This window comes from Watersipora subatra, chromosome 8 (assembly GCF_963576615.1).
Source record: "Watersipora subatra chromosome 8, tzWatSuba1.1, whole genome shotgun sequence".
Lineage (NCBI taxonomy): Eukaryota > Metazoa > Bryozoa > Gymnolaemata > Cheilostomatida > Watersiporidae > Watersipora > Watersipora subatra.
Window position 1 is genome coordinate 30,924,945 of NC_088715.1, and position 25,681 is coordinate 30,950,625.

General features: G+C 32.9%; 1 protein-coding gene across 1 annotated transcript in view; it reads left to right on the top strand.

Annotated features, from left to right (window-relative positions):
* The window catches only part of LOC137402453 (transient receptor potential cation channel subfamily M member-like 2), a 32,374-nt gene that overhangs the window by 5,604 nt on the left and 1,089 nt on the right, over window positions 1-25,681 (top strand). Inside the window, exons 3-13 of the mRNA XM_068088953.1 lie at window positions 8,798-8,981; window positions 9,754-9,923; window positions 10,932-11,169; window positions 13,609-13,795; window positions 14,344-14,449; window positions 15,236-15,436; window positions 16,092-16,238; window positions 16,865-16,936; window positions 17,506-17,626; window positions 18,934-19,071; window positions 22,060-22,159. Coding sequence (XP_067945054.1) covers window positions 8,798-8,981; window positions 9,754-9,923; window positions 10,932-11,169; window positions 13,609-13,795; window positions 14,344-14,449; window positions 15,236-15,436; window positions 16,092-16,238; window positions 16,865-16,936; window positions 17,506-17,626; window positions 18,934-19,071; window positions 22,060-22,159 — 1,664 coding nt within the window. The remainder of the gene's footprint in view (window positions 1-8,797; window positions 8,982-9,753; window positions 9,924-10,931; window positions 11,170-13,608; window positions 13,796-14,343; window positions 14,450-15,235; window positions 15,437-16,091; window positions 16,239-16,864; window positions 16,937-17,505; window positions 17,627-18,933; window positions 19,072-22,059; window positions 22,160-25,681) is intronic.

A 25,681-nucleotide genomic window follows, 5' to 3' on the forward strand; every position in this document is an offset into this window, starting at 1 on the left:
CAAACATTTGCCCCTTTGTTTTTTCACATAAGATGTTTACCCAATACTAAAACACGCACTAGTACTGTAAAAATCTTCTACGCCCTGATTGAAGTGTTCAGATAATGCAGATTAGGAATTGTGTGTCCATCGAGTTACTGTTGAGTTGCGTGTTGAAAATTAACACACTTTTAAATAGGTAAGGATGTCTATGCTAAAGGACATAGTGGCACACTCAAAACGGCTTAAATAAGAATATAAATGCTTCAAAGCTGGAAAACGTTTAAAATGGAACGTTTGCTTGTCCAAATATTTCTTACACATTATTTACCAAAGGCCATATACATGTACATATTTTGCAAAAGGGTTAGATAAAAGATTGAGACTGCCATAACTCACTTGGCTTGCAGATTTTTGCTGCTTTCATATTGTGGATAATTACCAACTTGTGGAATGATCGGCCCATCGAAACAGGATATGCACTGAGTAATTAGGCACTGAACCTTTGAAGTAGAAAAGTTGATTCCAATTGTTCAACTTATTTAAAATAAGTTAATGCTGCTCTATTTTGACACAAGGCGTGTTTTCGGAAAATAGAATTTAACTTTGATCAGGTGCTAAATGTATGTGGATACTGAGATTTCACTTCATTATATACTAATAATATGGTTGAACTTCTAAAAGAGAATCATCTGCTATGATCAAATCATTGTTTGTGCAAGGGTCGAGTCTATTAGCCATCACTGCTGTTCATCGGCATCAGGTGCTAAGCAAGCAATTTTGAGTTTGTCCCAAACAATATTGAATTGATGAGACTTTTCGACACAAAAAGTTGGTTTGATGAACTCCTCCCTCGCGATTATTATTTGAGATTGTAATGCTGCTGGACCAACTTTTGTCATGAACAATGTTTACAGTTTTTAAAAATCTTAAGAAAATCTTCGAGAAACAGCGACCACTTATGAATGACGAGTAGGTTTTTCTATTTCAACAAAGGTCAGGCCTGGCATCTGCCTTTAAGTTTTTTCTGCCAACATCCACAAAACAGATTACTTTTATCCTAGCAGTTAATAACGTAACTGGAGTTAATGATCAGCAACTTTTCGTGCAGTGAACGCTTTTGTGCCATAAATGCTTTGATCACTATTGTCTGTGATAAACGCTCAGCCATTCAAACTTTTGCATAAGTTTTCTGAACCAGGTAATAACGCACAGTTAAAGGGTTATAAAAATATTTACCCATTATTTGTTAAACAAAATTCTGTCTACAGGAAAGGCCAGCTAAAAACTAATATTTACTATAGTAAGATCGGTTTCTGGTCAGCCATCAAAAGCCAAGTTAGGAAAAATGATTGCACCACGCAGGAATTGAAGTAATGTATTCAGCTTCCCAACTACTCAGGCAACCATTTGCACTGCTCCACAGCATTGCTATATTGTGGAATACTTGTGCAGATAATTATTACATATGATAATCTCACACGACTTGCTGTACTGCGAGGGTACTGGTTTATAATCCCGTCAGACACTTTATAGCTGAAAAGTTTTTGAAATTCATGACAGACACATTTGATCGTCTGGAGCTGAAAAGCCAAAAAAGATTTAATTGCCAGCATGTATTTGACACTATTATTACAACATTTTTGATAAGACACTAGATTGAGTCGCTTTTTACTGTACTTTAGATAAAAAACTCCATCGGGTTGTAGCTAAGTAAAATAATATTACTCAATTTATAAATCACAGCAAATCAACTAACTAAAATTAGCAGATTTTTTGCTAAACTGTAAGCATGACTATGTATACCTTTATCTGGGTGCTTTTAGAAACTTTTACACTATTTTAGGAAGACAAAATGAGACTAGAAGCCGCGGAATAAAAAAGGAAGGCAGGCAGCAAAACCTGAGTGTTGCCCAAGCTATTGCAAATGAGAAAAACTACATTAAAAGGAACTTCCATCAAAAGTAAGCGTTGAAAGCCTTGGTTATAATTGCCAAGAAACTTTAAAATAAATTTCTACTGTGTTTTACCATTGCACGATATGGTATTACACTGGTGTGCAAAATAAACTCGACCCCTTTGACGGACAACTAAAATTCTCCTTGATAACATTGCCATTCACTGTGAATTTAGTCAACTGTAATAAATTATACATGTACATGTATATTACATTATTCCTGATTTTGTTCTGATTTCAATTATGTAAACCAAGCAGCTGTACAATTTTGTTTGATATTGCTAGCAGGGTCAAAAGTTAAATGGTAGAAAATATAAGTATAATGGGCTAATATGAAATTTGATTGAAGGTACAATGCTCAAGGGAAAATAACTGTAAAAATATCATGTACATGCATCTGTGTGTATTTTTGTTCATTTCTTAAAGTCCTATAAATGTACGTGTACAAAGTTTCCATAATAGGAAGGATCAGTCATGAATGTTTTTTGCTCCACTCACACATAGTTTCTATGCTTCGAATCAATTCGGAGTTGACTACAGCCAACAAATTCACAATCTACAGTTTCAACGATTCAGAATTACACTTTATCTACAGTATTTTCCCCAGAGGAACAACGTGCTCCTCAAAACAGAAATTGTTGAAGTAGAACCGCACTCAGGTCATGGTCGCTTTTTAGTTCATGTTCTGTATAACTTTTTAGTTCCCTTGTTGCACTAACTCGGCCATGATGTCTAATGTGTATTTTTTGTTTTTTCATTGCTCCTTTCTATAATACATACCAACAACATATTTTACTGCTAGTTAAACAGGTATTACTCAGACCATGTATATATAATACTTTACTATACATATATCCATCATTAATGCTTATTATGTTGAGCTGAGTACTTTAATATGTAAGTGAAATTGCAATTAGTCGATCTTTTATACGGTATAACATATATGTACATATATTCTACTCAAACATGAAGCATAATTTTGGTTACAATACCACTTGAATACTAACCTTGAAATCAAGAATTCTATTGATAGAACCATTAATAGGTCGCATGAACGACAGTCCCTTTCACGATATTGAATTATATATTGCAATGAAGAGAAAAAAGCCTACACTTGCAGACAAGATAAAAGTGTGATATTAACAACATAAATAATTTGGTCAAAACAACAAAAAATATTACAGAATGTTGCTACCACAGCTCATTATAAAATAAATAATGAGTAATTGCCTCATCATCATCGAATGAACCATCATCTTTGCCAATACTCTATCATTGCCAATACTAGTTAGATTATATTCACATGGTAGTGTGATAAAATTTGTTGAATTTTATATCTTTACCTGGGAGAGCTTCACTAGATTGACTCGAATCCGTATTGAGCATTTTTGTGATGCTGAATAGTAGTCTCACTGCTAATACCTTTGCACAAACTTTGAAAAGCAAAATTCTCTCGAATCGGTTCGGATTTTACTGTTTCTATGATAAGCATTCCATAATAAATGTAAAGCATAAAAACCCAATATTAGAATCAGCCGTTTTTTGACTATAAAGTATATACTTATAAACATATGAGACACAGCCAATAATTGGCACGTACATATAACTGCATCAACTGAGGCTTTCCTTCATTGCACTGTTTTCTTGGCACCTGGGGCCTCCTTATGGGAAAAGCTCCACCTTCATTTTTCAGAGCCAGCTGGCCTTCTTAGTGCCTAATCGATAGCTGACTGCTTTTTTAACACCTCTGTAGCTGGCTTGTTGTTTTCTTGGCCTGGTTATTCTATATTTTGCTATGCCCAGCTGGGCCGGCAGTGGCTAATTTGGTCTGGCTGGGCCAAGCTGCTTTCCTGTTAATCGGTTGGTGTTGCAGCTGGCTAGTTGGCCATGTCATTGTTTGGCTTTGGACTCGGTTGGTTTGGGTCGTCCATAATAACTCAGCTTACATGATTGTCCCAAAAAATAGTTTTAAAGTTGTTTGGTTTACATACAGTAATTGAAATCAAAACAAAACTCCAAAAGTTTAGTAAATAGTTTTTTGGCTTCTGGCAAGTTTTCCATTGAGCATTAGTGTTGTAAAAAAAATTTAGTTTTCCATTAATGAGGGTCTACTATGTTCTGTATATGTAATTGCATCACCGGTGCTTTTTATTCAAGCGACCACATCCTTGAACTGCTTTTCAAATGTGCTGTTTTTTTATAACATGACAAAAATTTTCAATCGATTTTGAGATAGAGGTTGCAGTTTGTGTTCAAACTATGTAACGCATTATCTGGTTGATATTAGAAGGCATCAAGATAACTCCCATTGTTGATTTAGCAGTTTAATTCAAATCAATACAGATTGCGCAATATGATGCTCAATTTACTCAATGGTGCTCTAAAGATCTTTATGATGCTTGAAAAAGTGACTCGGTTGACTTCAACTCTGTTGACAAAAGTAAAATTACATTTCCAAAATATTTTGTATCATAGGTATGAATGTAAAAATGCATTTAATTCCCAATTCACTGCTAAACATCACAACTTAAAACCCAATTATCTAGCTATCCTTACTTTAATGAATTAGTTCAATGAAACTCTTTTAAATACATGTAGACTAAAATCAACTCTCTAGTAATTCTTACCTATATTTGACTCAACGCATTAAATCATATTAAACTAAAACAAATAAACCCCAATTACTAACTTAGCTACACAGATTAGTTCAGTCTATTGGTTGTTTTGGAATAAATTATCTATTTTTCACAAAAATTTCATTTTCATGTTCAATTAGAATTAGGTATGCAGATTTTTTTGATGCCAAATGCTCAGTGTTTTTGTAAAAGTGAAGTTTGTGCCATATAATTTCAAACTACAGTCAGTTAAAAAATTTCACTAAAAGAAATATGTGTAGGTTGTTGTTTCCAATATTGTTTAGTCATTCTAAAAAAGAAATTAAAAAAATTGTAAACCACGATTTTATGCTTTTATGATTTATAATTTATGAGTAACAAAAAAAATAACTGGTTCATAGTTGTTTGGAAATAAATAATATATATCTCAACATATTAAAATTGTTTCTGCAAGGTTTTTGGATAGATCTATTAATTCAGTGTTCAGTATTTAATGTTTTTGTTTAGGTACTATGAACAGCTGTTATAAAGGGTTTCAGTAGGGAAATAGTTAAGGCAAGTATTTAATAATGATAAAGACAAAATAAATGGAAGCATGACAATATGAATATAAAAATGAATGCACATAGATTTGGATGAATAGCGTTTTCTCTATGCATTACAAAATTAATTTTACATCGTAGTTGTATCAAAATATAATGACATTTTTGTGCTTATTTTCAGTGTGTAGGCAAACCATAGAGCTGTAATTCATTAATGCGTAGTCCAGATTACCGTTCAACAAAATATACACATCGGTATAGAGGTATTGTGAAACATGTGCTTACATCTTTGCACATCTCCACACATGAACCAACAGATTGAGTTACCTAGGATACCACTGTCTGTTGCCTAGGATACCACTGTCTGTTGCCTAGGATACCACTGTCTGTTACCTAGGATACCACTGTCTGTTACCTAGGATACCACTGTCTGTTACCTAGGATACCACTGTCTGTTACCTAGGATACCACTGTCTGTTACCTAGGATACCACTGTCTGTAATAGAATTTTCATCAACACATAGAAGTAGTAATACTAAAGAGAAGGACTGGTGCATTTTGACTCTAATCGTTTTGCTTATTGAGCTTAGAGAATTGAGTCATTTTGTCAATGGTTACAAGAAAAAGGCTGTTCTATTCCATTCATACTGGTTGGATGTGGCGAACCAATTTAATTGAAGCGTGAGTAAAATATACCGGAGATTCGATCAATTTTAATTCATTTGTGAGATGAGCCTTAAGGATAACTTCAGCAAGAGTGTCAACTCGCGCGCCCATCTTTGAACTACTTCTGTATTTAAGCAGTTGAAGACTTGAATTATATGTCGTCAAGCATACACATTTTACCTTGGTGTAATTCTTGGTAGCTGGGAATACTAATTTTTGCTTTATATTTGGTAGAAATCATTTAATATCATTTGTATTTTATACTATCAACAGCTGTCTTTTTTTGGACTAGAACCTTAACTGGTTGCACACATAGGCCGGGCGCTGCAAAACACAGCAAGTATGCTGTCTAGAGCTTTCAAACACTATTTACTTCAAGCTACTTTCAAGTTTTCTAGCATAATATTGTTAGAAGAGTGTTCTCAAATAAACTTTTGTGTCTTTAAACCTTTGACACCTACATACCTTCATACACCTTTTTGACTTCAAGCTACTTCCAAGCTTTCTTGCATAATATTAAAAGAAAACTCTCAACAGATTTTGTGTGTTTCTAACTTCATCAAACTTTGTAATACATGTATAATCTTCAGTCAGACATATAGTTTAAAAAAAAACTTTAAGTTACAAGGTTTTCATGTATATAATACACTAGCTGTCTTCTGTTTCAGGATTAATAAAAACAGCTCATAGACATTACATCCTTTGCGTTATACCTACTACCTTACCATTGCACTGTCATCAACTGGCAATAAGCTGATCTTATTGCTTGTTCCATGCTAGGAATTCACCTAGTAAGGCCTTGATATGTGACACTAGCAGGTTGCCAGTTTACTGGCTCGCTACGTGTGATGCAATCGGTATGAAATTTTTACCGGTGTACTGAAAATTTTCACTATTATCGATCATTATGCTTTGTTGACTGCAAGTCGAATTGATAAGCTGGTCACCTCCATAACTGAATGCTGCAAGACTGAACCCGCTGCAAAGTAGATTTTGCTAGTAAAATTTATCACTATAACTAGAATGACAAACAATGATAGACACTCACTTTCAGATATATATATATATATATATAAATCATAATTTTGAAAAAAATAATGTAAACAAGAGAGTAAATAGAGCTATATATGCAATTTTTTTAAATAATATGTTTCCAAAATCGATTTCATTTAAACTCAATTAAAGCAGAAAAGATAGATTATTTTACAATTACCAAAAAAATTGATCTACTGTATATAAAAATGGAGCTGTTATCATATATCAGTAGTTTTCATTAACTACTATTGAAGTCTAAAAACACATTTTATTTTAGGTAGATTTAGCTCAACTTTTTCAACGACTTATTAATGATAAGATTTTTGAAATCTATTACAGTTGAATTGAGACTAAAAGATGGTTATGTTAAATCCAGCGTTCACAAAAGATGACAAAGTTTAAAGTCAACAATTTATGTTTTCAGTTTATTTGATTTCAATTGGTGCAGTGAAGTATACACAAACTCTTTATCATATACTCATTTTAGAGAGATTACTCAGAGCCATGAAGATGTTATAACAGACATAGCTTCAATTCCTCATAAACTAGTGAAAACACGAGCGTTTGGTCGGATCAACTTCAACAAAGATGCCAAAACAACCTACGAACCACCAGTAGGTGTCTAAGAAAGACCTTTTGTTTGTCTATCTATAATATCGTGCAAGACTCAAGTTCCTTTAAAAATTGTATCAAACTCAAAAGTACCTTACATAGTTTTCATAAAAGGTTAATTCACAGAACATTTGTCACATTAGCATTACCAAATGAAATTATATATTAGGGTTCCAGTAATGTTTTTGATTACTTTTTACATATTAAACAGTTTTGTTAACACTAGAATGCTGGTAGTTTTAACTGCTGTTAGAGATTGTCAGCTGCAATAACCATATGTGAAATTATGCTCTGATTTGACATGCTGGTCGAGAGGCGCAGCTGGCAGCGTGTCTGACTCAAAGCGAAATATCTGTGTTTTATTTGAAAGTGATTTTGGTGATTTCCCCTAACGCTTCTAGCAGGGCTTAAATTGGATAAACCAACAAAAACAGCTTTTATTATGGCAAAGATTTTCAAGTCATGTAAATAAACACAAAGAGTTATAGTCTTTGTAAAATATTGACGGGAATTGGCTATGGCACCATAGAGATACAGTAAAATCAAATATTTTTTGAACTAAAATATCTAAAAAAGTTTCCAAATTTAAGTTCATGAGTTTTAAGCAAATAAATTTGGCAAATGAGCCATACAAATGGAGAATTTTACAAATATGGGTAAAACAGAATTTTTTGTTGGGACACTCTTGAAAAATTCTGCACGAGCCAATTAGTGTTATATAAAACGCTAATGTCGTTTAAGCGAAAGGTTCTCATTAGATTTAACACTGTCGTTTTGCAAAGGAAGCTTCACAATACTACCAAACCAGACCAGTTTTAAGCACTTCAACTTCGATTTGACTTTTTGGTTATTTTAATTTAAGAGGCTCGAAAATGTTGAAAGTTTAATATGACCAAAGGATGGTAAACCAAGATAGCATCTAAAGCCTCATTCTCATAAAGCAGTTGGACCCAGGCAGTAATCTCTTGCAAAAAACACTTAACATAAAGCTGCACTGCTGGTGATCGCGTAAAAATGGCCGCTAGCTTGCCGTCTCAAAAGTGCTGACATTCACCTATACAGTGCATTTTGGTTTTGTCTGGAGTTCTTCACAAAAGTTGAACAGCGCTGAACTTTTGCTTTGATTGCCGGCAGCTGCTCGTGATCTCAGCGCGAAGGTTTGCATTTCACAGCTGAAAACTGTGTGGTGCCATCGCTGATGCTTGCAGCATATATGGGAACCAGGCTTTAGCTTGTCAGTAACTTCTCCCATCACTCTTCTTCATGTTATGCTAAGTGATCATTAGTATCTGAGTACACAATATATAGTAATTCCTCTACTTAAAGCTCTAGTATTGTTTTACTGTTGTTGAGTAGTCATGTATTCACACTTTCTTAAACTTTGCTTAAAGTATATTCGATTGAATGATGATGACGAGCAATATGATCTATTTAAACTTCTGCTGGACCACTGGCAACTGCCTGAACCAAAGTTAGTTGTTTCAATTGTGGGTGGAGCAAAGAGGTTCCAATTTGACAAAAGTAGAGCCAGTACCATGTTTAAACAGGGTCTTCTTGACCTCACAACAACTACAGGTTAGTACGGGACATGTTGAAACTTAAAGCAGGCTATGCAGCATTCTCAGTAAAATGATGAACCTAGAAAATTAGAGTTGTTTAATATCTCTTTCTCAGGATGTATTGCTTTTGGTTTCGTCGAACTAAATAAGAGAATAAATGATTATGTTTTACTAGAGGTCATGCCTGGTCTCTCTTAGTTCTGTTTTTGTAGCATTATATTACCTTTAAATCTATAGAAGATACCGCACTAAATAAAAATTACCGAAACAGCTCAACTTTTACAATTTTGGCTATAAATAATGACTTTGGAAAACATGAGCAAGTTCTAAACACTTGTTTTGAGAATGCCAGCTCTACTATCAAAAAGCTGTTTTGCATTACTTAGTTGAAGAGACACCCCATTCAGAAGGACCAATCAATTGATCGCTGACAAAATTACTTTATTATTAGATTGTTTTATAATTAGTAAATTTTAAATTTTTAAGATGACAGTGAACAAATGTTTTTTATTTAGCTTCAAAGCAGCATACAAAGAACTTTATTTAGCTCAGTGTTTAATCTGATTTGCTAGTGTGAAAGGTTCTACAAGTAGATGCCTTGATTTATTATTACAATTGTGTTAAAATAAAACAACTTACTTGGTTTTACTAGTTTTTAGGTAAACTAATTTTGACTTTATTTGGTTAAAAGAGCTTTGTCAATTTAAACTATCAAGGGCTGTAATAAATGTGAATTAAACGTACTTAAAACATTTCCTGACACTTCATACTATTATGTTTTTTCTCAGGTGCCTGGATATTGACACCTGGATCAAACAATGGTGTTTATGAGATGGTTGGTTCTGCAGTTAAGGATCATTTAGATGCCACAGGCTCATCTTCTATGAATAACATAGTACTACTTGGCATTGCTGCCTGGGGCTCTGTAGCAGAGCGGCAAAGGCTTGAAAGCAGCACGGTATGAAATATTAATACATAACTTTAGTGAATGTAAAGGGATAGCTAAAACACATTAATTGATTTGCAAACTGAGAAAAAATGTATTCTAACCAATTATCAACAGTTTTTTCAGTTTTGAAAAAATATTTAACTTTTAACAATCCGTACTATAGTCTGAAAAACTCAGCTGTCTTATTGACAATATAGCAATGTACAGTCTTGTCATAAGAGTTTAACACTGATGTTCACTATTAGAAAGCCGCTACATCTATAGTGAATCAATATAATTGATGTGTTGGCCTCTCATTTTTTCTCATTATCCATCACCTTCACTGGTCTTGCAAAAAGAAAACATTACACCATGATCCTCTCAAAATAAATTACTAACATTAGCAAAACATATACCTGGTGTACATGATATTCAATATTTATTGCTCAACTTTACACAGGGTGAGGTATAAAAATTATATTGTCACAGAAATTACTTTTTTAAAAAGGTTTCCATTTTTTGCGCAGTCTTTTTAGACACACAAATCCATCAGCCAATTTAGCCGTAACAGTACAGAAAAGATGGTTTGTTGTATAATTTTTGGAATCCTTATGTTAACTAACTTGTTCAGTGTATTCAGATGATCATCTAACTGGTGGTCAAAAAAAGAAGCTCTTAAATTTGTCCTTTGATTATTAAATTCACGATAGATTTTCACCACTATAGAAGTGAAGTAACCTTTAGTAAGTCCTTGTTTTCATAAATATGTGACAGCAGTGGTCTAAGCTTTTGAAACAATAGCTACTAAAAACCCAAGTTAGTTTCACTCAGAAATGCGTTCCTCATAGAATGATTAATAATCTTTTGTCACTCGAACCAACATGAAGAATAATAAATTAAATATATCCTTATTTTCTAGTTTTTAGAGCCAAATAATAGTTTAACTTTTACAGTTTTACCATATTTTAACACAAGCTTAGAATTTTATCTGGTGTGCAGGTCAGTCTTGAAAAATATTAAAGACCTATCCTTTCATAGGGAGAAGGAAGCTTTCCTGCCGTTTACCCAATTACAGAAGTTGTTGGAAACCAGCGGTCACAAGAAAATGCAAACAGTGCGAATGTAAAGAGAACCGAGCCGCTAGATCCAAACCACTCTCACTTTATTCTGGTAGATAATGGATCAAGAAACACATTTGGTGGAGAAAGCAAATGGGGACAGAATTTTGAGAAATCTTTAACTTCTCATGTACTTGCCAGCTCTGGTTCCAGTTCAAGTGAGGGTGTAAAGACGCAAAATCTCTTAGAATTTTAAGCTAGTCGTTTGAGTGTTGTGAAACATACTCTAATACAAAACTAATAAATTGCTGTCTATTGTATGTGCTGCTGCTAAGTTATCTCAAATAACAGAGATAATAGCATAGTATCAGGATCTTTCATATATGAAACTTTCACAAACCACCATCTGAAATATTGAGAAATCAAGAAAATTTGAGAAATTAAATTACCTTTCGCCCATTTTAACCCTAAAATTAATTTGCATTAAATAACAACTGACTCGAAATGCGAATACTGGTTTTGCAAAAAGTGATTTGATTTTTAAGTATCTTAAAGTGTACAAGTAATTTATATTAATTATATTTCTGAAAGATTTATAGTTGAAGTTAAGTGAAGCAAAAACTTATTTTGCATGCAATGTTTTGTTGATGACAAATAAGATATTGAGCTGAATTAATACAATAGTAGAATATTTTTTTATTTTTTACAATCAATGTAATGATATTTGTAAATTAAATTTTTACACTAATAGCAAATAAATCAATGAGATTTTTGAAGAGAAAGAACCATAACTTGTTGTCTGTTAGAAAAACTTACAAAATAGACTAATTTCTTCAACTTAGGTCAAGCTTTAAAGTCTAAATACATATTACATTTGTTTATTAAACTATGCAAACAGGCTACATAAATTGATAATATTTAATCAAAGTGCATTAGCATACTTCTGAACTTCTAGTTTCTAAAAACTTTCAAAAAAAATAAATCTAAAAACGAATGAAGTTGCATTGAGTATAGCAGAAGAGCAGTTATTTTCTTAGTCAATCAATTTTCTTAGCGAATCGTAGTCAGCACCAAGGCGAGACCGCTAAACAGGCCACATTCTCTGGACTCAGCAGCTTTGGACACATACTCATCCGTCCTGTGTCTTAACCCAATAAATATTTCATATTATATAACAATTTACTTGAAATGCTACCACTTTGTTACACCGTTCTCATTAGTTTCTAAGTGTTTGAAAGAATAGCTGAAATTAATTATATTTGAGAGTGAAAGAATTATAGTTAGAGTTAATTGATGCAAAAACTTCTTTTTGCCTTGAATTTTTATTTAGTGACAAATGAAATATTGAGCTGAATTGGCATGTTGCTAGAATATTTTTTAACCTTTTATAATTATACTAGCAGTGCCACTCGGCGTTGCCTGTGTAATAGAAGAGTATTTGTACAGAAAATTGATTTTTATTTAACATATTACAACATTTGCTATTCTAACTTTCAAACTACATATCATGAGAAAAGTTTTTTGTCTTATAAACAATGAGAAGTAGTGAGAGTTATGCTCTTGGGCAGTTTCATAATGTGAGCAAACAGCTTATCGTGACATTATGCTATGACCCGTGTCATACGTAAAGCAGTTAGGTATTGCTCTGATATAATGACTTATATTGGCAGGTTAGCAATTCAACTTCTATAGTCCAGTGGGCTAGGCATAAGACTTGTGAATTGCTTAGTCCGAGATCAAATCCTCTTCGGTATGGAATATTTATTCCAAGATTTTAAGATCTATAGTCGGGTTTCTGATGAACACACGGACACATGGACTTTGAGAAATATATATATATATATAGATGTTATTAGATATTTGAGTCAAGTGTATACACAAATTGCTAATAAATTAATACAAGGTTTGAGGAAATATAACCTTAACTCATTGCTTGGTTAAAAAAAACTTACACAAAAGACTGATTACTTTATTTTAAGTTAAAGCCCAAAGTATAAATAAATATTACATGGTTTATTAAATATATTATATTATATAATATGTTATGTTACATTAAATATAATTAAAGCAAACAGGTAAAATAAACTAATAATCTTTAATCAAAGTACAATAGCACAGTTCCAAACTTCTATTTTCTAGACACTTAGAAAATATTTTAAAGTCAACAGAGCTGCTACGGAAATAGTAGAAAGCAGTCATGTAGTTTGCTGTTTCCAAAAATCCGGAAACATAGCCATTGGCGGTAAGCTTTTCCAATAGCAGTAAGTTTTATCTATGGCAGTAAGCTTTTCCAATGGCGGCAACCAGCTAATGGCGAGCTGGCCATTGGTCGGTTACCGCAATAAGAAGGTTTGCAGTAACCAGGTTAGCAAAGAAAAGTGTTGGAGCTGAATATTAAAGATTGATATATATAGTCACCACTCGCTCAAAAGCTGTAAAGTAGCTCTGCTCATGTTTTTCACTTTTTCACTTTTAACAGACAGATCGGAATCTAAGCTTTATTTACAGCTAGATCGGTATGTCAGGTTTACTATCGAAATAACAAGTACAGATACATTAATGATTAGCGTAGCATACGTTAAAAGAGGTCTATTTTTACTATGAAAAAATAATTGTAGCAATGAGTCATCTACCAATGTCATGTGACCTTGACCTAGGTGAGGGAGACGCTGTACACATTCCAATGGTCACTCTTCTGGTAAATGGAGGTGATGGTTCCCTAGAAGGTTGTTCAGAAAGTTTACCTGCGCAAATACCTCTCCTCGCTGTCGCTGGGTCAGGAAGAGCTGCTGAAATAGTGGTGCAGCTGAAGGCACTATGTCAAGGCCAGACAAATGCAACTCTGTAAAGTTCCCTAAACATCAATTGCTGACACTGTGATGATATATCAAATCAATTGCTATCCTACACTGAGAAAAATACTAAAAACTGGGCTCATTGAATGAACTATTCACACTTGAATTTGGAAGATGACCTTCAAAAGATTTTAGGTTGTTTTATCAGAAAAATTTGGTATTTTCTCTCATTTAAGACTTCTTTCATGCTTGATGTCATCTGACTGCCAAAAAAATGCAAGATGAAGCTAACATTACCAAACCTTCATTGTGGTTAGAACTCTCAGAGCGTTTTAACCGCAGTCAAGCTTTTTAATTTTACTCTTTAAGCTTCTTGGCAGTCAGACCACTTTTAATAGATATAACTTTCATTGATAAATAATGACAAAGAAAATATCAATGCTTTTTAATAACAAACTACATTTTGACTAATTTCATCTTTAATAGGTATTTCAACTAAATTACTGCTTTCTACTATAAAATAAAGGAATAAGTTCAGTAGATATCAGCTGCTGTACTAAATGAGTTTCATTTCTCTCTAACGTGTTGATGTTTCAGCATAGCAAATGGCAAGCTGACAGAAATATATCAGAGGGTCATGGGAAAGGATCCAAGTGATGCTGTCATAAACTCGCTCAGAATCATTGCAAGCTATCACAAATATGTATGTTTATTTTAATTATTCCAGATTAGAGAGGAAAAATTATTCAAGTAGAACTTGGACAAGAATAGTTGAATTCTGTTAAAGGTACTATAAAAAGCAAATTAAGCATTAAAATTGAATCACTCTAGATATTTTAGATATATATTTATATATTTTAGTAGCAAAGGAATATACACGGATGACTTTTGACATACAAAAAGCTTACAAACATTGCTTTCCTTTAGTTTGGGTTGATTCTCAGATTAGCATTATTAAAATAGTTTTAATTTTTTACGTTATTACTTTTAGAAAAAAATTTAAAAGCAAGGTTAACATCGCTATGATGATATCAAATGATTGAGTTGCAAACGTGCAAACAATTACGCAATAATCTGACAGTTTTATTGAAAGGCATGCATTGCAGATCCTGCAAAATTGGCAAGGGAAATTACTATCACTATCATTAATAATAGTACCGATCATTCATATGCGTTCTCTGTGATGCCATTTGAACCATATGATGTATCAGTTTAGTTTAATCATACAATTTAATGTAATAGCTATATACACTTTGGTTTGTTAAAACTTTTTTTAATAAAAATATAATGATAAAACCTGTTTATAGCTGTTTTTACTAAGTTTTGGTATAAATCAAAATTTGTTAAAATCTAAAAAATTATAACTTGGAGTTCATTATAAATGGACGATTTTTGTGCTTTGGCTTGTAGCTGAACAGAAACATTTTGGACCTTCAAAATTGTTTGTTTTTAGTTTGTCTGCACTCATTTATAGTTGCACTTTATGTAGATATCAGTGTTCGACTTGAACCAGTTAGGAATTGACTCAGATGAAATCGGATTGGATCGAGCCATCATTTCCGCCCTTTATCATAAAGATAATCTTGACATATCTAAGATGAAGGCTCAAATGAAGCTTGCTATATCCTGGAATCGAGCAGACTACGCCAGAGATGAGATCTTTGATGTTCATGGCAGACTCTATCGCCAAGTAATTTAATTGTTTATACTCAAAACTAAAAATTTGTGCCTTTGATCCAGCCTTCTGCTAATTGATCGTTTTAACAATCAATAAACAATCAGAAGCAACAAAAGTCCATGGAGTAATGTAGCAACACAAGGTTGTGATATGTTTGGTGCATTAACACAAGGCTTGGTAAATTTTATCATTCTTCTCTAAGCTTTTCTTATCTTGCCTTATCTTTTTAACTTCATTGTTTGATCTTGTTATCTCATTTTCCTTCTTTCCCTGCCGCAAAACTTTGGTCTTTGTTGCTTTTTGAATTAGATAAACCTGTTTTTCTCTTTACTTATTTTTGTCATTTTACACCAATCGTCTCTTTTTTGCTTTTGTAACTTTTTTCAGTTATATTTCCGCTACACTTTCCTTTACTGGTTTGTCTTTTGATAATTAGCGGTAATGATTATTGTAAGGATGGTAATGATAATTTTTCTGTTGTTGCCGTTGTTGTTGCTGTTGTTGCTGTGGTTTTTGTCACTAATAATGATGATTATAATGACAGTACTAAATAATCAAAGCATTATCTTTATATGTAATAACACTTACTGATTTTAATTGTGTAAAGTTTGCATTTTGCATTAAGTTTGCAAACTTTAGCATTAAGGCGCTGATTATATTTTGACAGTTCATGAAAGAAAAAACATTCCTTCATAAAATAGTTACTGAGGCTCTTCTCCAGAATCTTCCAGATTTTGTTGAGCTCCTTCTTGAACATGGCCTGAATCTCACAACTTTTGTAACTAGAGAGTGTCTACAATCACTTTATGAAAAGGTGAGTATGACTAGAAAACCATCCTTTATTTGATTTTTTCTACTTTGAAATCTAGTTTGGTATATATAAGAGGTTGCTGGAATCCTACACTATATTAATAATTTTTCATTGAGAGTTAAATTACTAGGATAACACCATTCTTTTTGAATTGAATATCATTTTAAAGCTAAAACCTTGTAAAAATAATAGAAAATGATAAAATTTATTAGAATAAATAGCTCCTATTTCACATTGTTCCAAAATTTGTTTTTTACTCGTAACGGTAGAAAAATAATTATTGCAGTGCACCAAAACTAATATATGGTGTGTATGCAGTAGTAGTGGTAGTAGAAATAGTAGTAGTATTAGTAGTAGTAGTAGTAGTAGTAGTAGTAGTAGTACAAGTAGTAGTAGTACTAGTAGCTGTAGTATTAGTAGCAGAAGTACTAGTAGCAGTAGTACTAGTAGCAGTACTAGTAGCAGTAGTACTAGTAGCAGTAGTAGCGGTAGTAGTACTAGTAGAAGTAATAGTAGTAGTAGTAGTTAGTATTGTTCATTAGTTATAGTTTACTCATGTGTTCAAAATAAGTAAACAGTTTGTAAGAACATCTAGCTTCAGTTTAATTTACTACTTTTCAACGTTTTAGTCTATGGAAAAAAAAGATGGATATTCGAGGTTTGTGAGCTCCCTGTTCCCTCCGTCTGTTTCTGACAGCCCAGTGAGTAGAACCTGAACTAATTTAACAAAAACTTTTTGTAGTGCGTAGTTTAAACTTTAGCAAACAAAAACACCTAATGCGCTTGCAGCCAATAATATTTATCATAAGATTTCATGTATCAACAAGTTACCAGAAATAAGGCATTCATCACAGAGCATTTAATAAAAAATATAAGAAGGTAGCACTTCGTTGAATACTGGGTGATGCTAGCGTTATCTGAGAGTCGAGAGCTATGTTTTCAAATGTTTGGAATAAGCAAATAAGAATTGTATATTTTATACATGAGTACATCTGCTAAATGTTATGCACTGTAGTCAAAAAGCTTAGTGATGCCATGTACAACTCTACTTGAAAAACAAGTTATTGCATTTTGTAACAGCCTTCAGCAGCAGTCTATAATTTTGAGCAAGTACTATAAACAACCTCTTAAGTATGCTACTCCTGTGCAACAAGTAGTATTCATACAACTCTCTGTATATTATAAACCGCTATACTGCTAATACATACTGAGTTTAAAGCATTTATTCACATTCTGTTCTTTGTAGAATATTGTTTATGTACACTTTTAGGGGTGCTGCATTGGTATGAGATCTTCTCAAAAACCTGAGGACTACATGGATCGTGTTGGTGAAATGCTTAAGTTCATCCTTGGTCACACTTACCCTAACATTTACAAGGTTGATGGGTCTAGTAAGTCACTTTAGCTAAAGTTAAGGATACTAAAATATCGCTAGTTGTAAAACTGATATTGAAACTTAGTGATGGCATTGTGGGCATTCTTTAGCAATGTACACATTTATCGCTCACATGGGGATTACATACGGTTTACTTCGATCTGTATTAAAACCTGCTGATAGCATTCTGATAACTCCTTAGCAGTCTCATACATGTATGTGACAAACTTTTGCTTGCATATGGATCACATAGAACCAGCGGAAGACTTTCTAACTTTTACATATTATCTAGCTTTGCCACTTGATCCAAAATATTTACTTTTCTAATCTTTTTCTGGCTGTTAACATCAACTTTAGTTTTTACAAAAAGACAAAAACAAAGAGTTACACGCAGTGTTTTTAGTTTGATTGAGCACAAAAAAGTAATTAAAAATTATATAGTCTGGCATCTTTTAGTTTTCTCCCTGACTTCAGGTTAATGTTTAGATTGAATTCCTAAAGATTTAAAATAAATTACATGTACACTTTACCATAAAGGGTGTTTAAAGTATACAACTTTACTCGTATCAAATATTGTTCAGCTGAAGCTGCATTAAGAATCATTGTACCATGCCATTATTGGACAATTCTCACAATGTTTTGCAAAGGTGTGCTGCTACTATGGAAACTGAAATCCATTAATTTAAGTAAACCAATTTTAACTGATTCGGCTGTTAATTGAAACCAGCATAGTTGCATTAAATGGAGTTTATTTTCCAATTTTAATCAGATGAAAGCAAAGTATATTTTTAATAAATGCTTCTTTAAGGATATCTATAACATGTCATTGCTACTTAAAGTTGTATATTATTATATCTAAGCTAAATATACCGCTACTTTCTGGCAGATTAGATTCCACATAAAATTCAAGCATAAATTAGCCTCTATACTTTATCCCACGTTTTGATTAAAGAATCTGTGAATTTTTTGAATTGTAATTGCATACCAATATTATCATACATGTAGTACGAACCCAAATGGAAAACAAAAGCATAGCTACTCTATTGTCTATGGATGGTTAGTACTTTTATATACAATACTCTGGAATATATGAAAAAGCTTTATACACAACTCCACCCATTTTCCTTAATCTGCTGGCTGATGTTCAGCTAGCGGCATATTCAAAAAACAGGGTCTGGTAGGCTGACTAGCCTTGTCGGTGGCTTGGCTTATTCTATCACATATCAAAACAATAAATGATTTTGAACATTCTAGCTTAGTGATCAATATATATTTTGTCAAAGGCTTTCTTAGGCTCATTGCTCTATAACTGCTATATTGCAGATAACTCCTTAAGCAGCAAAAATGTGGATGGAAAGCAGGTTTACACAGACCCTGCTCAGCACCTATTTCTCTGGGCAACTCTGTTCAACAGGATGGATCTTGCTAAATTGTTTTGGAGACTCTCAGAGGATCAAATTGGTAGATTTACTTACAATGTACATTAGAATTTCAATGTTGTTTACAACAGTCAGCATATGTCTGGTCTAAACATGCTCTGCTTCCGTTAGTTAACAGAAACATAATAATAGCTGCCATTATCATTATATATATACATGTATATATATGAATTAGAAAATTTAATAGTTCACTTGTCTTTTTTCAGCTACTGAAAGTTTCTTTCTAGTGCAATCCTTAGGCTGTAGACTTCAACCTGGTTATAACAGCATATTTGAAATTGAAACTGTACATTTGAAAATAGCAAATTGAAAAAAGATGTAATGGTAAAAGAAACTAGCTTTTTCAAAATTTAAAAAACAACAGACGCCAAACCTAATACCGTTTAGTACACTTGTGAACCCTCATCCTATTATTTAAGTTGTTCCAGTGTTGGCATCGTAAAGCAAAAATGTTAAATAGAAAAAATCAGAAGCTCATAGTGATTATCTAATGCAAACATTCCTTAATAGATTTCATCAAATTTGTACGTGTATTTTAGGCCTGCGTATTAACAATTAGTAACAAAATAGTATGTTACCCTTTGTCACAATAGGTACCTACAGTGACTTTTGTGTATTTAGTCTATTTAATGGTTATGCAATAAAATGCAACATTATAAGGCATTATGGGCAGTACACACCGTGAGTAGTTATTCCCTGCAAGACAGACTTTTAACATAAAATGTGAGTTTAACATAAATAAGTTAAGCTTACTAAATGCATGATTAGAGTTAAGTTTTAGTATGTATTCTACTAAACTTCAACTTTGCCATCGACTAAAATTTTATCACTTACCGTACAGGATGAAAATATTCGTTGGTTATAAAAATTCGCGATTTCGCGAACAGACAACTCCGCGAATTATAAAATTCCGTGAATAATTAGTTCTATTTTTAATCACAAGGGAGAATAACTACTGCATCAAATTAAAAACTAGCCGCTAGGATGGTTTTTAATATAAATACTAAACGTAGTTGAGTTTCAAAACATTCTTAAAATCATTGCCTGGGCTTTGAGCTAACACCATTGCCAATGCATCACACTTTTTTACAAAATTATTCACGGTTGTCACAAGATATGCAGAATGGCGTCATCGCAAAAATAGCCACTAGCATTATACCGAAGAACCAAAGTAAAATTCAACTAATTAAGTAAATGGTTGTGAGAAAAAACTCATTACTTACCACAAATTGTTGGTTCATCAAAGGCCTCCAAATCTATGAATATTCGTGAAAACCTCTGAACGCGACAAAGAATTTATAGCTTAGCACGATCCACCCGTAGTTGTAAACTAAATAGAAAACAAAACGCGCAATGCGCGTAGCCGCGCTTGCGTAAGGTTAACTCTATTGCTAGACGTAATAGAGTTAACTTTTCCTAGAGAGTGGCAGTTTTCAGCCGCGAATAAATTCATCCGCGAATATGCATTAAAAGACAATTTTCGCGAAATATAACTCCGCGAATAAATTCATCCTGTACGGTATCTGTTTCCGTGTTCATTTCTGCTTTACTTGTTAATGAACACTGCTAAACTGAAAGTATAGTATCTCTTTCATGCATTTTGGAGGCGATTTTGGTGAATAGCATATCAAAATCTTCATTATTCCGATGTATTCAGCACATGAACTGTCCCATGCAAATTTCAAGATCAACTTTAGTTGATATTCTTTGACAAAAAAGGCTGTATGGCAAGGGCGAAAAAAAATCATGTTCCACATCGCAAGGAAAAATATTTGAGAGAGAAAGTATTGTATCTCTTTGATGCATTTTGGAAGCGATTTTGGTGAATAGCATATCAAAATTTTAATTGTTTCAATGTATTCAGCACAAGAACTGTCACATTTGAATTTCAAGATAACTTTTAGTTGATATTCTATGACAAAAAAGGCTGTATAGCAAGGGCAAACAAAATCGTGTTTCACATCGCAAGGCAAAAACTTTTATAACAAGATCATTGTAGCCTAAGGACGCCCGGTGTCATAAAAAGTGTGGATTTAGCAAAAGCTATCAAAAAAGGTATATAAAACAAAATAGAAGCAAAGTAAATGATGAGAATGGCGTAGCCAAATGGTTTTGTGCTTGTTAGTTGATTTGTGATTGTAACGTCGCAAGTTCGAAACCAGTACGAAGGTAGTTATCTGTTGTTGCTATTATTAGACAGGCAGACGAGAGACAACAGACAAACCTTGATGCTTATAGATATAAAAAAAACAAACACATTGACAGACAACAACCAATAACAATAAATATATAGCGCTATTATTTCAAACTTCATGTTTAACACATATTTCTCCAGCTTTTCTAAAACTTTTTAACTGATCCATTACGTTCATTTAATTTTTCAAAGCATCAGTGTTGCTGTCATACTTTTATATAACCAGAGTACATTTAAATTTAACTGATCAAAAATAAATAATAATTTGTTATTATTATAGTAAAAATAATAATTAATGTACAAATAAATAATACATAAACGACAAATAAAATATAATTTGTAAAGACTTAAAAATATTTCACCCAGAAGAGTTTGAATTGCAATTTTGTGCAATATGAATTATTTTTATTTACAAAATAGGTCTAAAGAGTTAATTAATTGCTTGTATTTTATTTGTGGTACATGCTTTAATGCAGGTGCATACCAGCGTCATCAATGCTAGAATGTACCTGAATTCTTAGTTTTCAGATCTTAGCTTTTGCTATCTCATTGTGGCTCTAAGCAATTCATGTACTTCAAACAACACATGGTATACAGTACATGCACAAAAAAAAGAATGCAAATGAACCGCATTTTTAATTAGTTTTTTAGAATAAATAGTTAGAGACTTTGTTATGATTAAAAGTAAAACTCAATATTTGAAACGATCAGGTTAACCTGCTATCCTTCTCACTTACTTTTACTATTTATGCGTAGTTCATGTAATATTATTAAGCGCTTCAGTAGAGAATGTGAATATTATACTTCAACTTGTAGCTGGTGCAATAGTTGGTGCTGCCATCATGCAAGGAATGGCAAGAGAAAGTAACCACGAGGAAAGCATTGACATTACTGCTTCTTATCTGGCAAATTCTAGGTAAGTTTTACATGCACATTACTGTATTTTTGTCATTGCTGTAGCTTTTACAGCTAAAATCCAAGAGTTGATGCGGATTAAATTGATTAGTAGTTACTCAATCCTGCATGGTTTTTTGTTGGACAACGACTAAAATAATTTTTTAATGACATGCAACTGCAAGTTTAATTTTGCAGCAAGTTTTAGAGATTTTACTAGTTGTAATTCAGATTTTAGTTGCAGAATGTATAATCAATATGGTTGGCAGATCATTTCTTCTAATGTTTAAACTTCAATGAGTTTTTCTCACAAAAAAACCATCATTTTAGCAAACAATCTAATGAATGATTCAGCATCATGTACAACCAAAGTATCTCTAACAAAGCAGTTTTAGCGTTTATGTATAAATATGTCATGCTCAAAGGTACAAAAGAGTTTATAATTTAGTGAAATTAGGCCTATTAAAATATTAAATTGCAACAAATTTTACTTTCAGTACACAAATTTTTCCAATATTTAATAAGTCAATAAAAATTCTGAAAAAAAACTTATAGTTTTTTATATACAACATAAGTTTTTGGTTATAGCTAAAGTAAATGCAACTCTATGCTAAAGTTATCACTAAAGATATTTCTTTCGGACTGTGACCCAAAGACAAAAATGATAGAGAGAGATGAAATTTGGATATAACAAAACTAGCAACAAGAAATTTAAAATATAAGTTTAGGTATCACTAGGTGAATGCTCAGATATTAAAAAATTGCTTATTAACAGTGCTAGGTAATGTACTTACCTTTGGCTAATTTGAGTAAGCTAGTATACGTATTGGTAAACTTACTAATAAGAGCCGTGAGAGCAAGCTTTAGTGACATTGCGCGTAACACAGAGCCGCTATGTGTATTTTAACCCAGATAGTGACCTTTTGCCCTATGAACCCATAGCATTTCTTATAGCTTAACGGGTTATCTTGGTGCCTTCTAAATAGAGGTTCCAAGATCAAATCCTCTGAAAAACAGTTTTGAAAACACAACTAATATGTTTAAATTTTGTTAGACTCATGAGCCTCTCTGGTAGCCTAAATTCAGACAGATACATCATAAAAACTGCTAATATAAATTCTTAATATAGTAATATGGTCAATGTGCAACTACCATGAGTTGGCTTAGTTTTAATGGTAGACAGTATGAGGTTACAACATAAGTGAAGACATCTTTATGTAAATATTATTGATTGAAAGTGGTACCGTAATTAGCTTGCATAATAGAAATTTTTAATAAACTGTATGCTCTCTGTGTAGTGAAAGGACAATAAACAGGCTTTTTTGCTGAAAAAGGCAGGAGCAATTGTCTTTAATTTCATTCAAACTTTTTGTCAAAAATTATGCTGCCCTGAGCAAGCAAAACGCCCTATTTTGATTGTTGTAAATTATTCAGTACAAACACAAACGTGTTTTAGTTAAGCCCGGTCATAGTATTGGCAGTATTTCAACTATTTTTTCTGATTCATCAAGGTTAGATATCTAATAATGTTTACCAGAAAAATTTATTTTTGTGAAAACTCCAAACTACAGGCGATACTTAACTTAGGACCTTTTGATTTCCCAACTTTTCAGATAGCGTGTTTTGCTTGCTCAGGGCAATTATAGTTGGTTTGGTGCAGTGGTATGCTATAAGTAAATATGCAGCCACATTGAGTCAGCTCAATCGCCAGAGTTTTATTTTGACGGTAGAAAATGCACATTTATAACATGAATAGAGATGTTAAAAGATATTGCTTTTTATTTCAAAACAGCACAACTATTAAGCATCATACTGAATTTCTTTGTTGCGCTGTATGCTCTGTACAGTCAAGGACACCGAACGAGCTCCGGCTTTAGCACAAAAGTTAAGAAAGAGATACTTGAAGCTCTTTGTACACACTCTGCAGCTTATCAAAACCTTGTTTAGTTAAACCAATGGTCAGAGCTAAACTTGTAGCATACCATAATCTTTACTATAATAAGATATATGTTGGTCCGTTCATCTGTATTTGATCATTCGTAAAGGATTTCACTATATGAGAGTTTAAACATGTATTCAGTTTACCATCCTCACCACTCAACTATCTTTCTGCATTTAAAATCAATTGCACACTTGTTTATTTTTTAAGACAATTTCACAGTTCACCGAACTGCCATAAAACATGTCTTGTCGACCATGTGGTAAGAGCTGTTTTTGCTCAGTTTCTGAAGCCACAGTTCAAATTTATATAAGCGAAACTTATATGGTAAACAAAGGTTAAATGCATTTACTGCCATTTGAACACAATTACAAGTTTTATCATACAGTAATACTTCAACTTACGAGTGCTCTAACGTATGAGAAACTTGAGATACGAGCCAGCTTTCAAGCAAGTTTTAGCATTAACATACGAGCCATGTTTGAGATACGAGCACTTGAGTCAGTTGCCAAGTATGCCGGAGGTGTTTTATGAGAACAGCATCACTCTGTATTTTTCAACTGTTCAGGTTATACTGTTGTACCGGTTTTTTTGTGCACGATTTTCTGTGCAGAATTATGTGAATTAAACATACTGTGCGTAGACCGAAAGTTTGCCAGTAAAATGAAAAATAATGCAAAGAAAAAGCAAATGATAACAATTGATATTAAACAGAAAAATATTGAAAAATATGCGAAATGTGTATGCGTGATTGAGCTAGCTCGGGAATATGACAGAAATACATTCATAATATCAAACAGAAGGATTATATTCAGGGCATTTAGTTCGGAAAAGGACTAACCATAGTTTCTAAACGGTGCAGCGATCTTCACGACCGCTGATGGCATTGGACAAACAATTGGCCGGTGACAGTGTAACTGAAACGATGCTATGTGAAAAGGCCGGCGCTATCTATCCAAACTGTTTAATAGACATTCGGACAAGCTGGCCAGTGGTCGTGCATTAACCATTTGTGACGACACTTGTGTTCGTCTTTATCGCAACGTGTTGCAAGGGCGACAAAGGCAAACGTCGTTTGATAGGTTTATCTGAAAACAGCCGGCTAGTCGTGAAAGCGAAAAAAAGGAAAGATTTCTCGCTAACCAGCAAGAAACTTTAAACTATGAACGCCGAAGAAATTTTAATTACGTTTATTTGAAAATGAAAGTTTGCTTTTAGGTTTGCTTCTAAGTTTGTCTTTTAACACTTTGATAAAATCCAAATTTATCAAAGTCGACTGTTGTAACGAATGATAACTTATATCTCCCTCCCTGGCAAACGCGAGTGTTAACTGCTATTGTATGTATTTAATTTTACATTTTAATTAATCACATTTCCTTGCATCATTTTTTATTTGTTGCTTTTTGAAAGCATGTAGTACGTAAGGAGAATAACCAACATGTTATTTCTGTTACAATATCTTGTTTTGAGTGTTTTATTTGCTTATTTTAGAGTATGGAAACCAATCAATATATATTTAATTGTTCTATATATAAATAAATTGCACAAACATGCGATTAAATTGACATACTAGCACAGTCTCGGAACGCATTAAGCTCGTAAGTT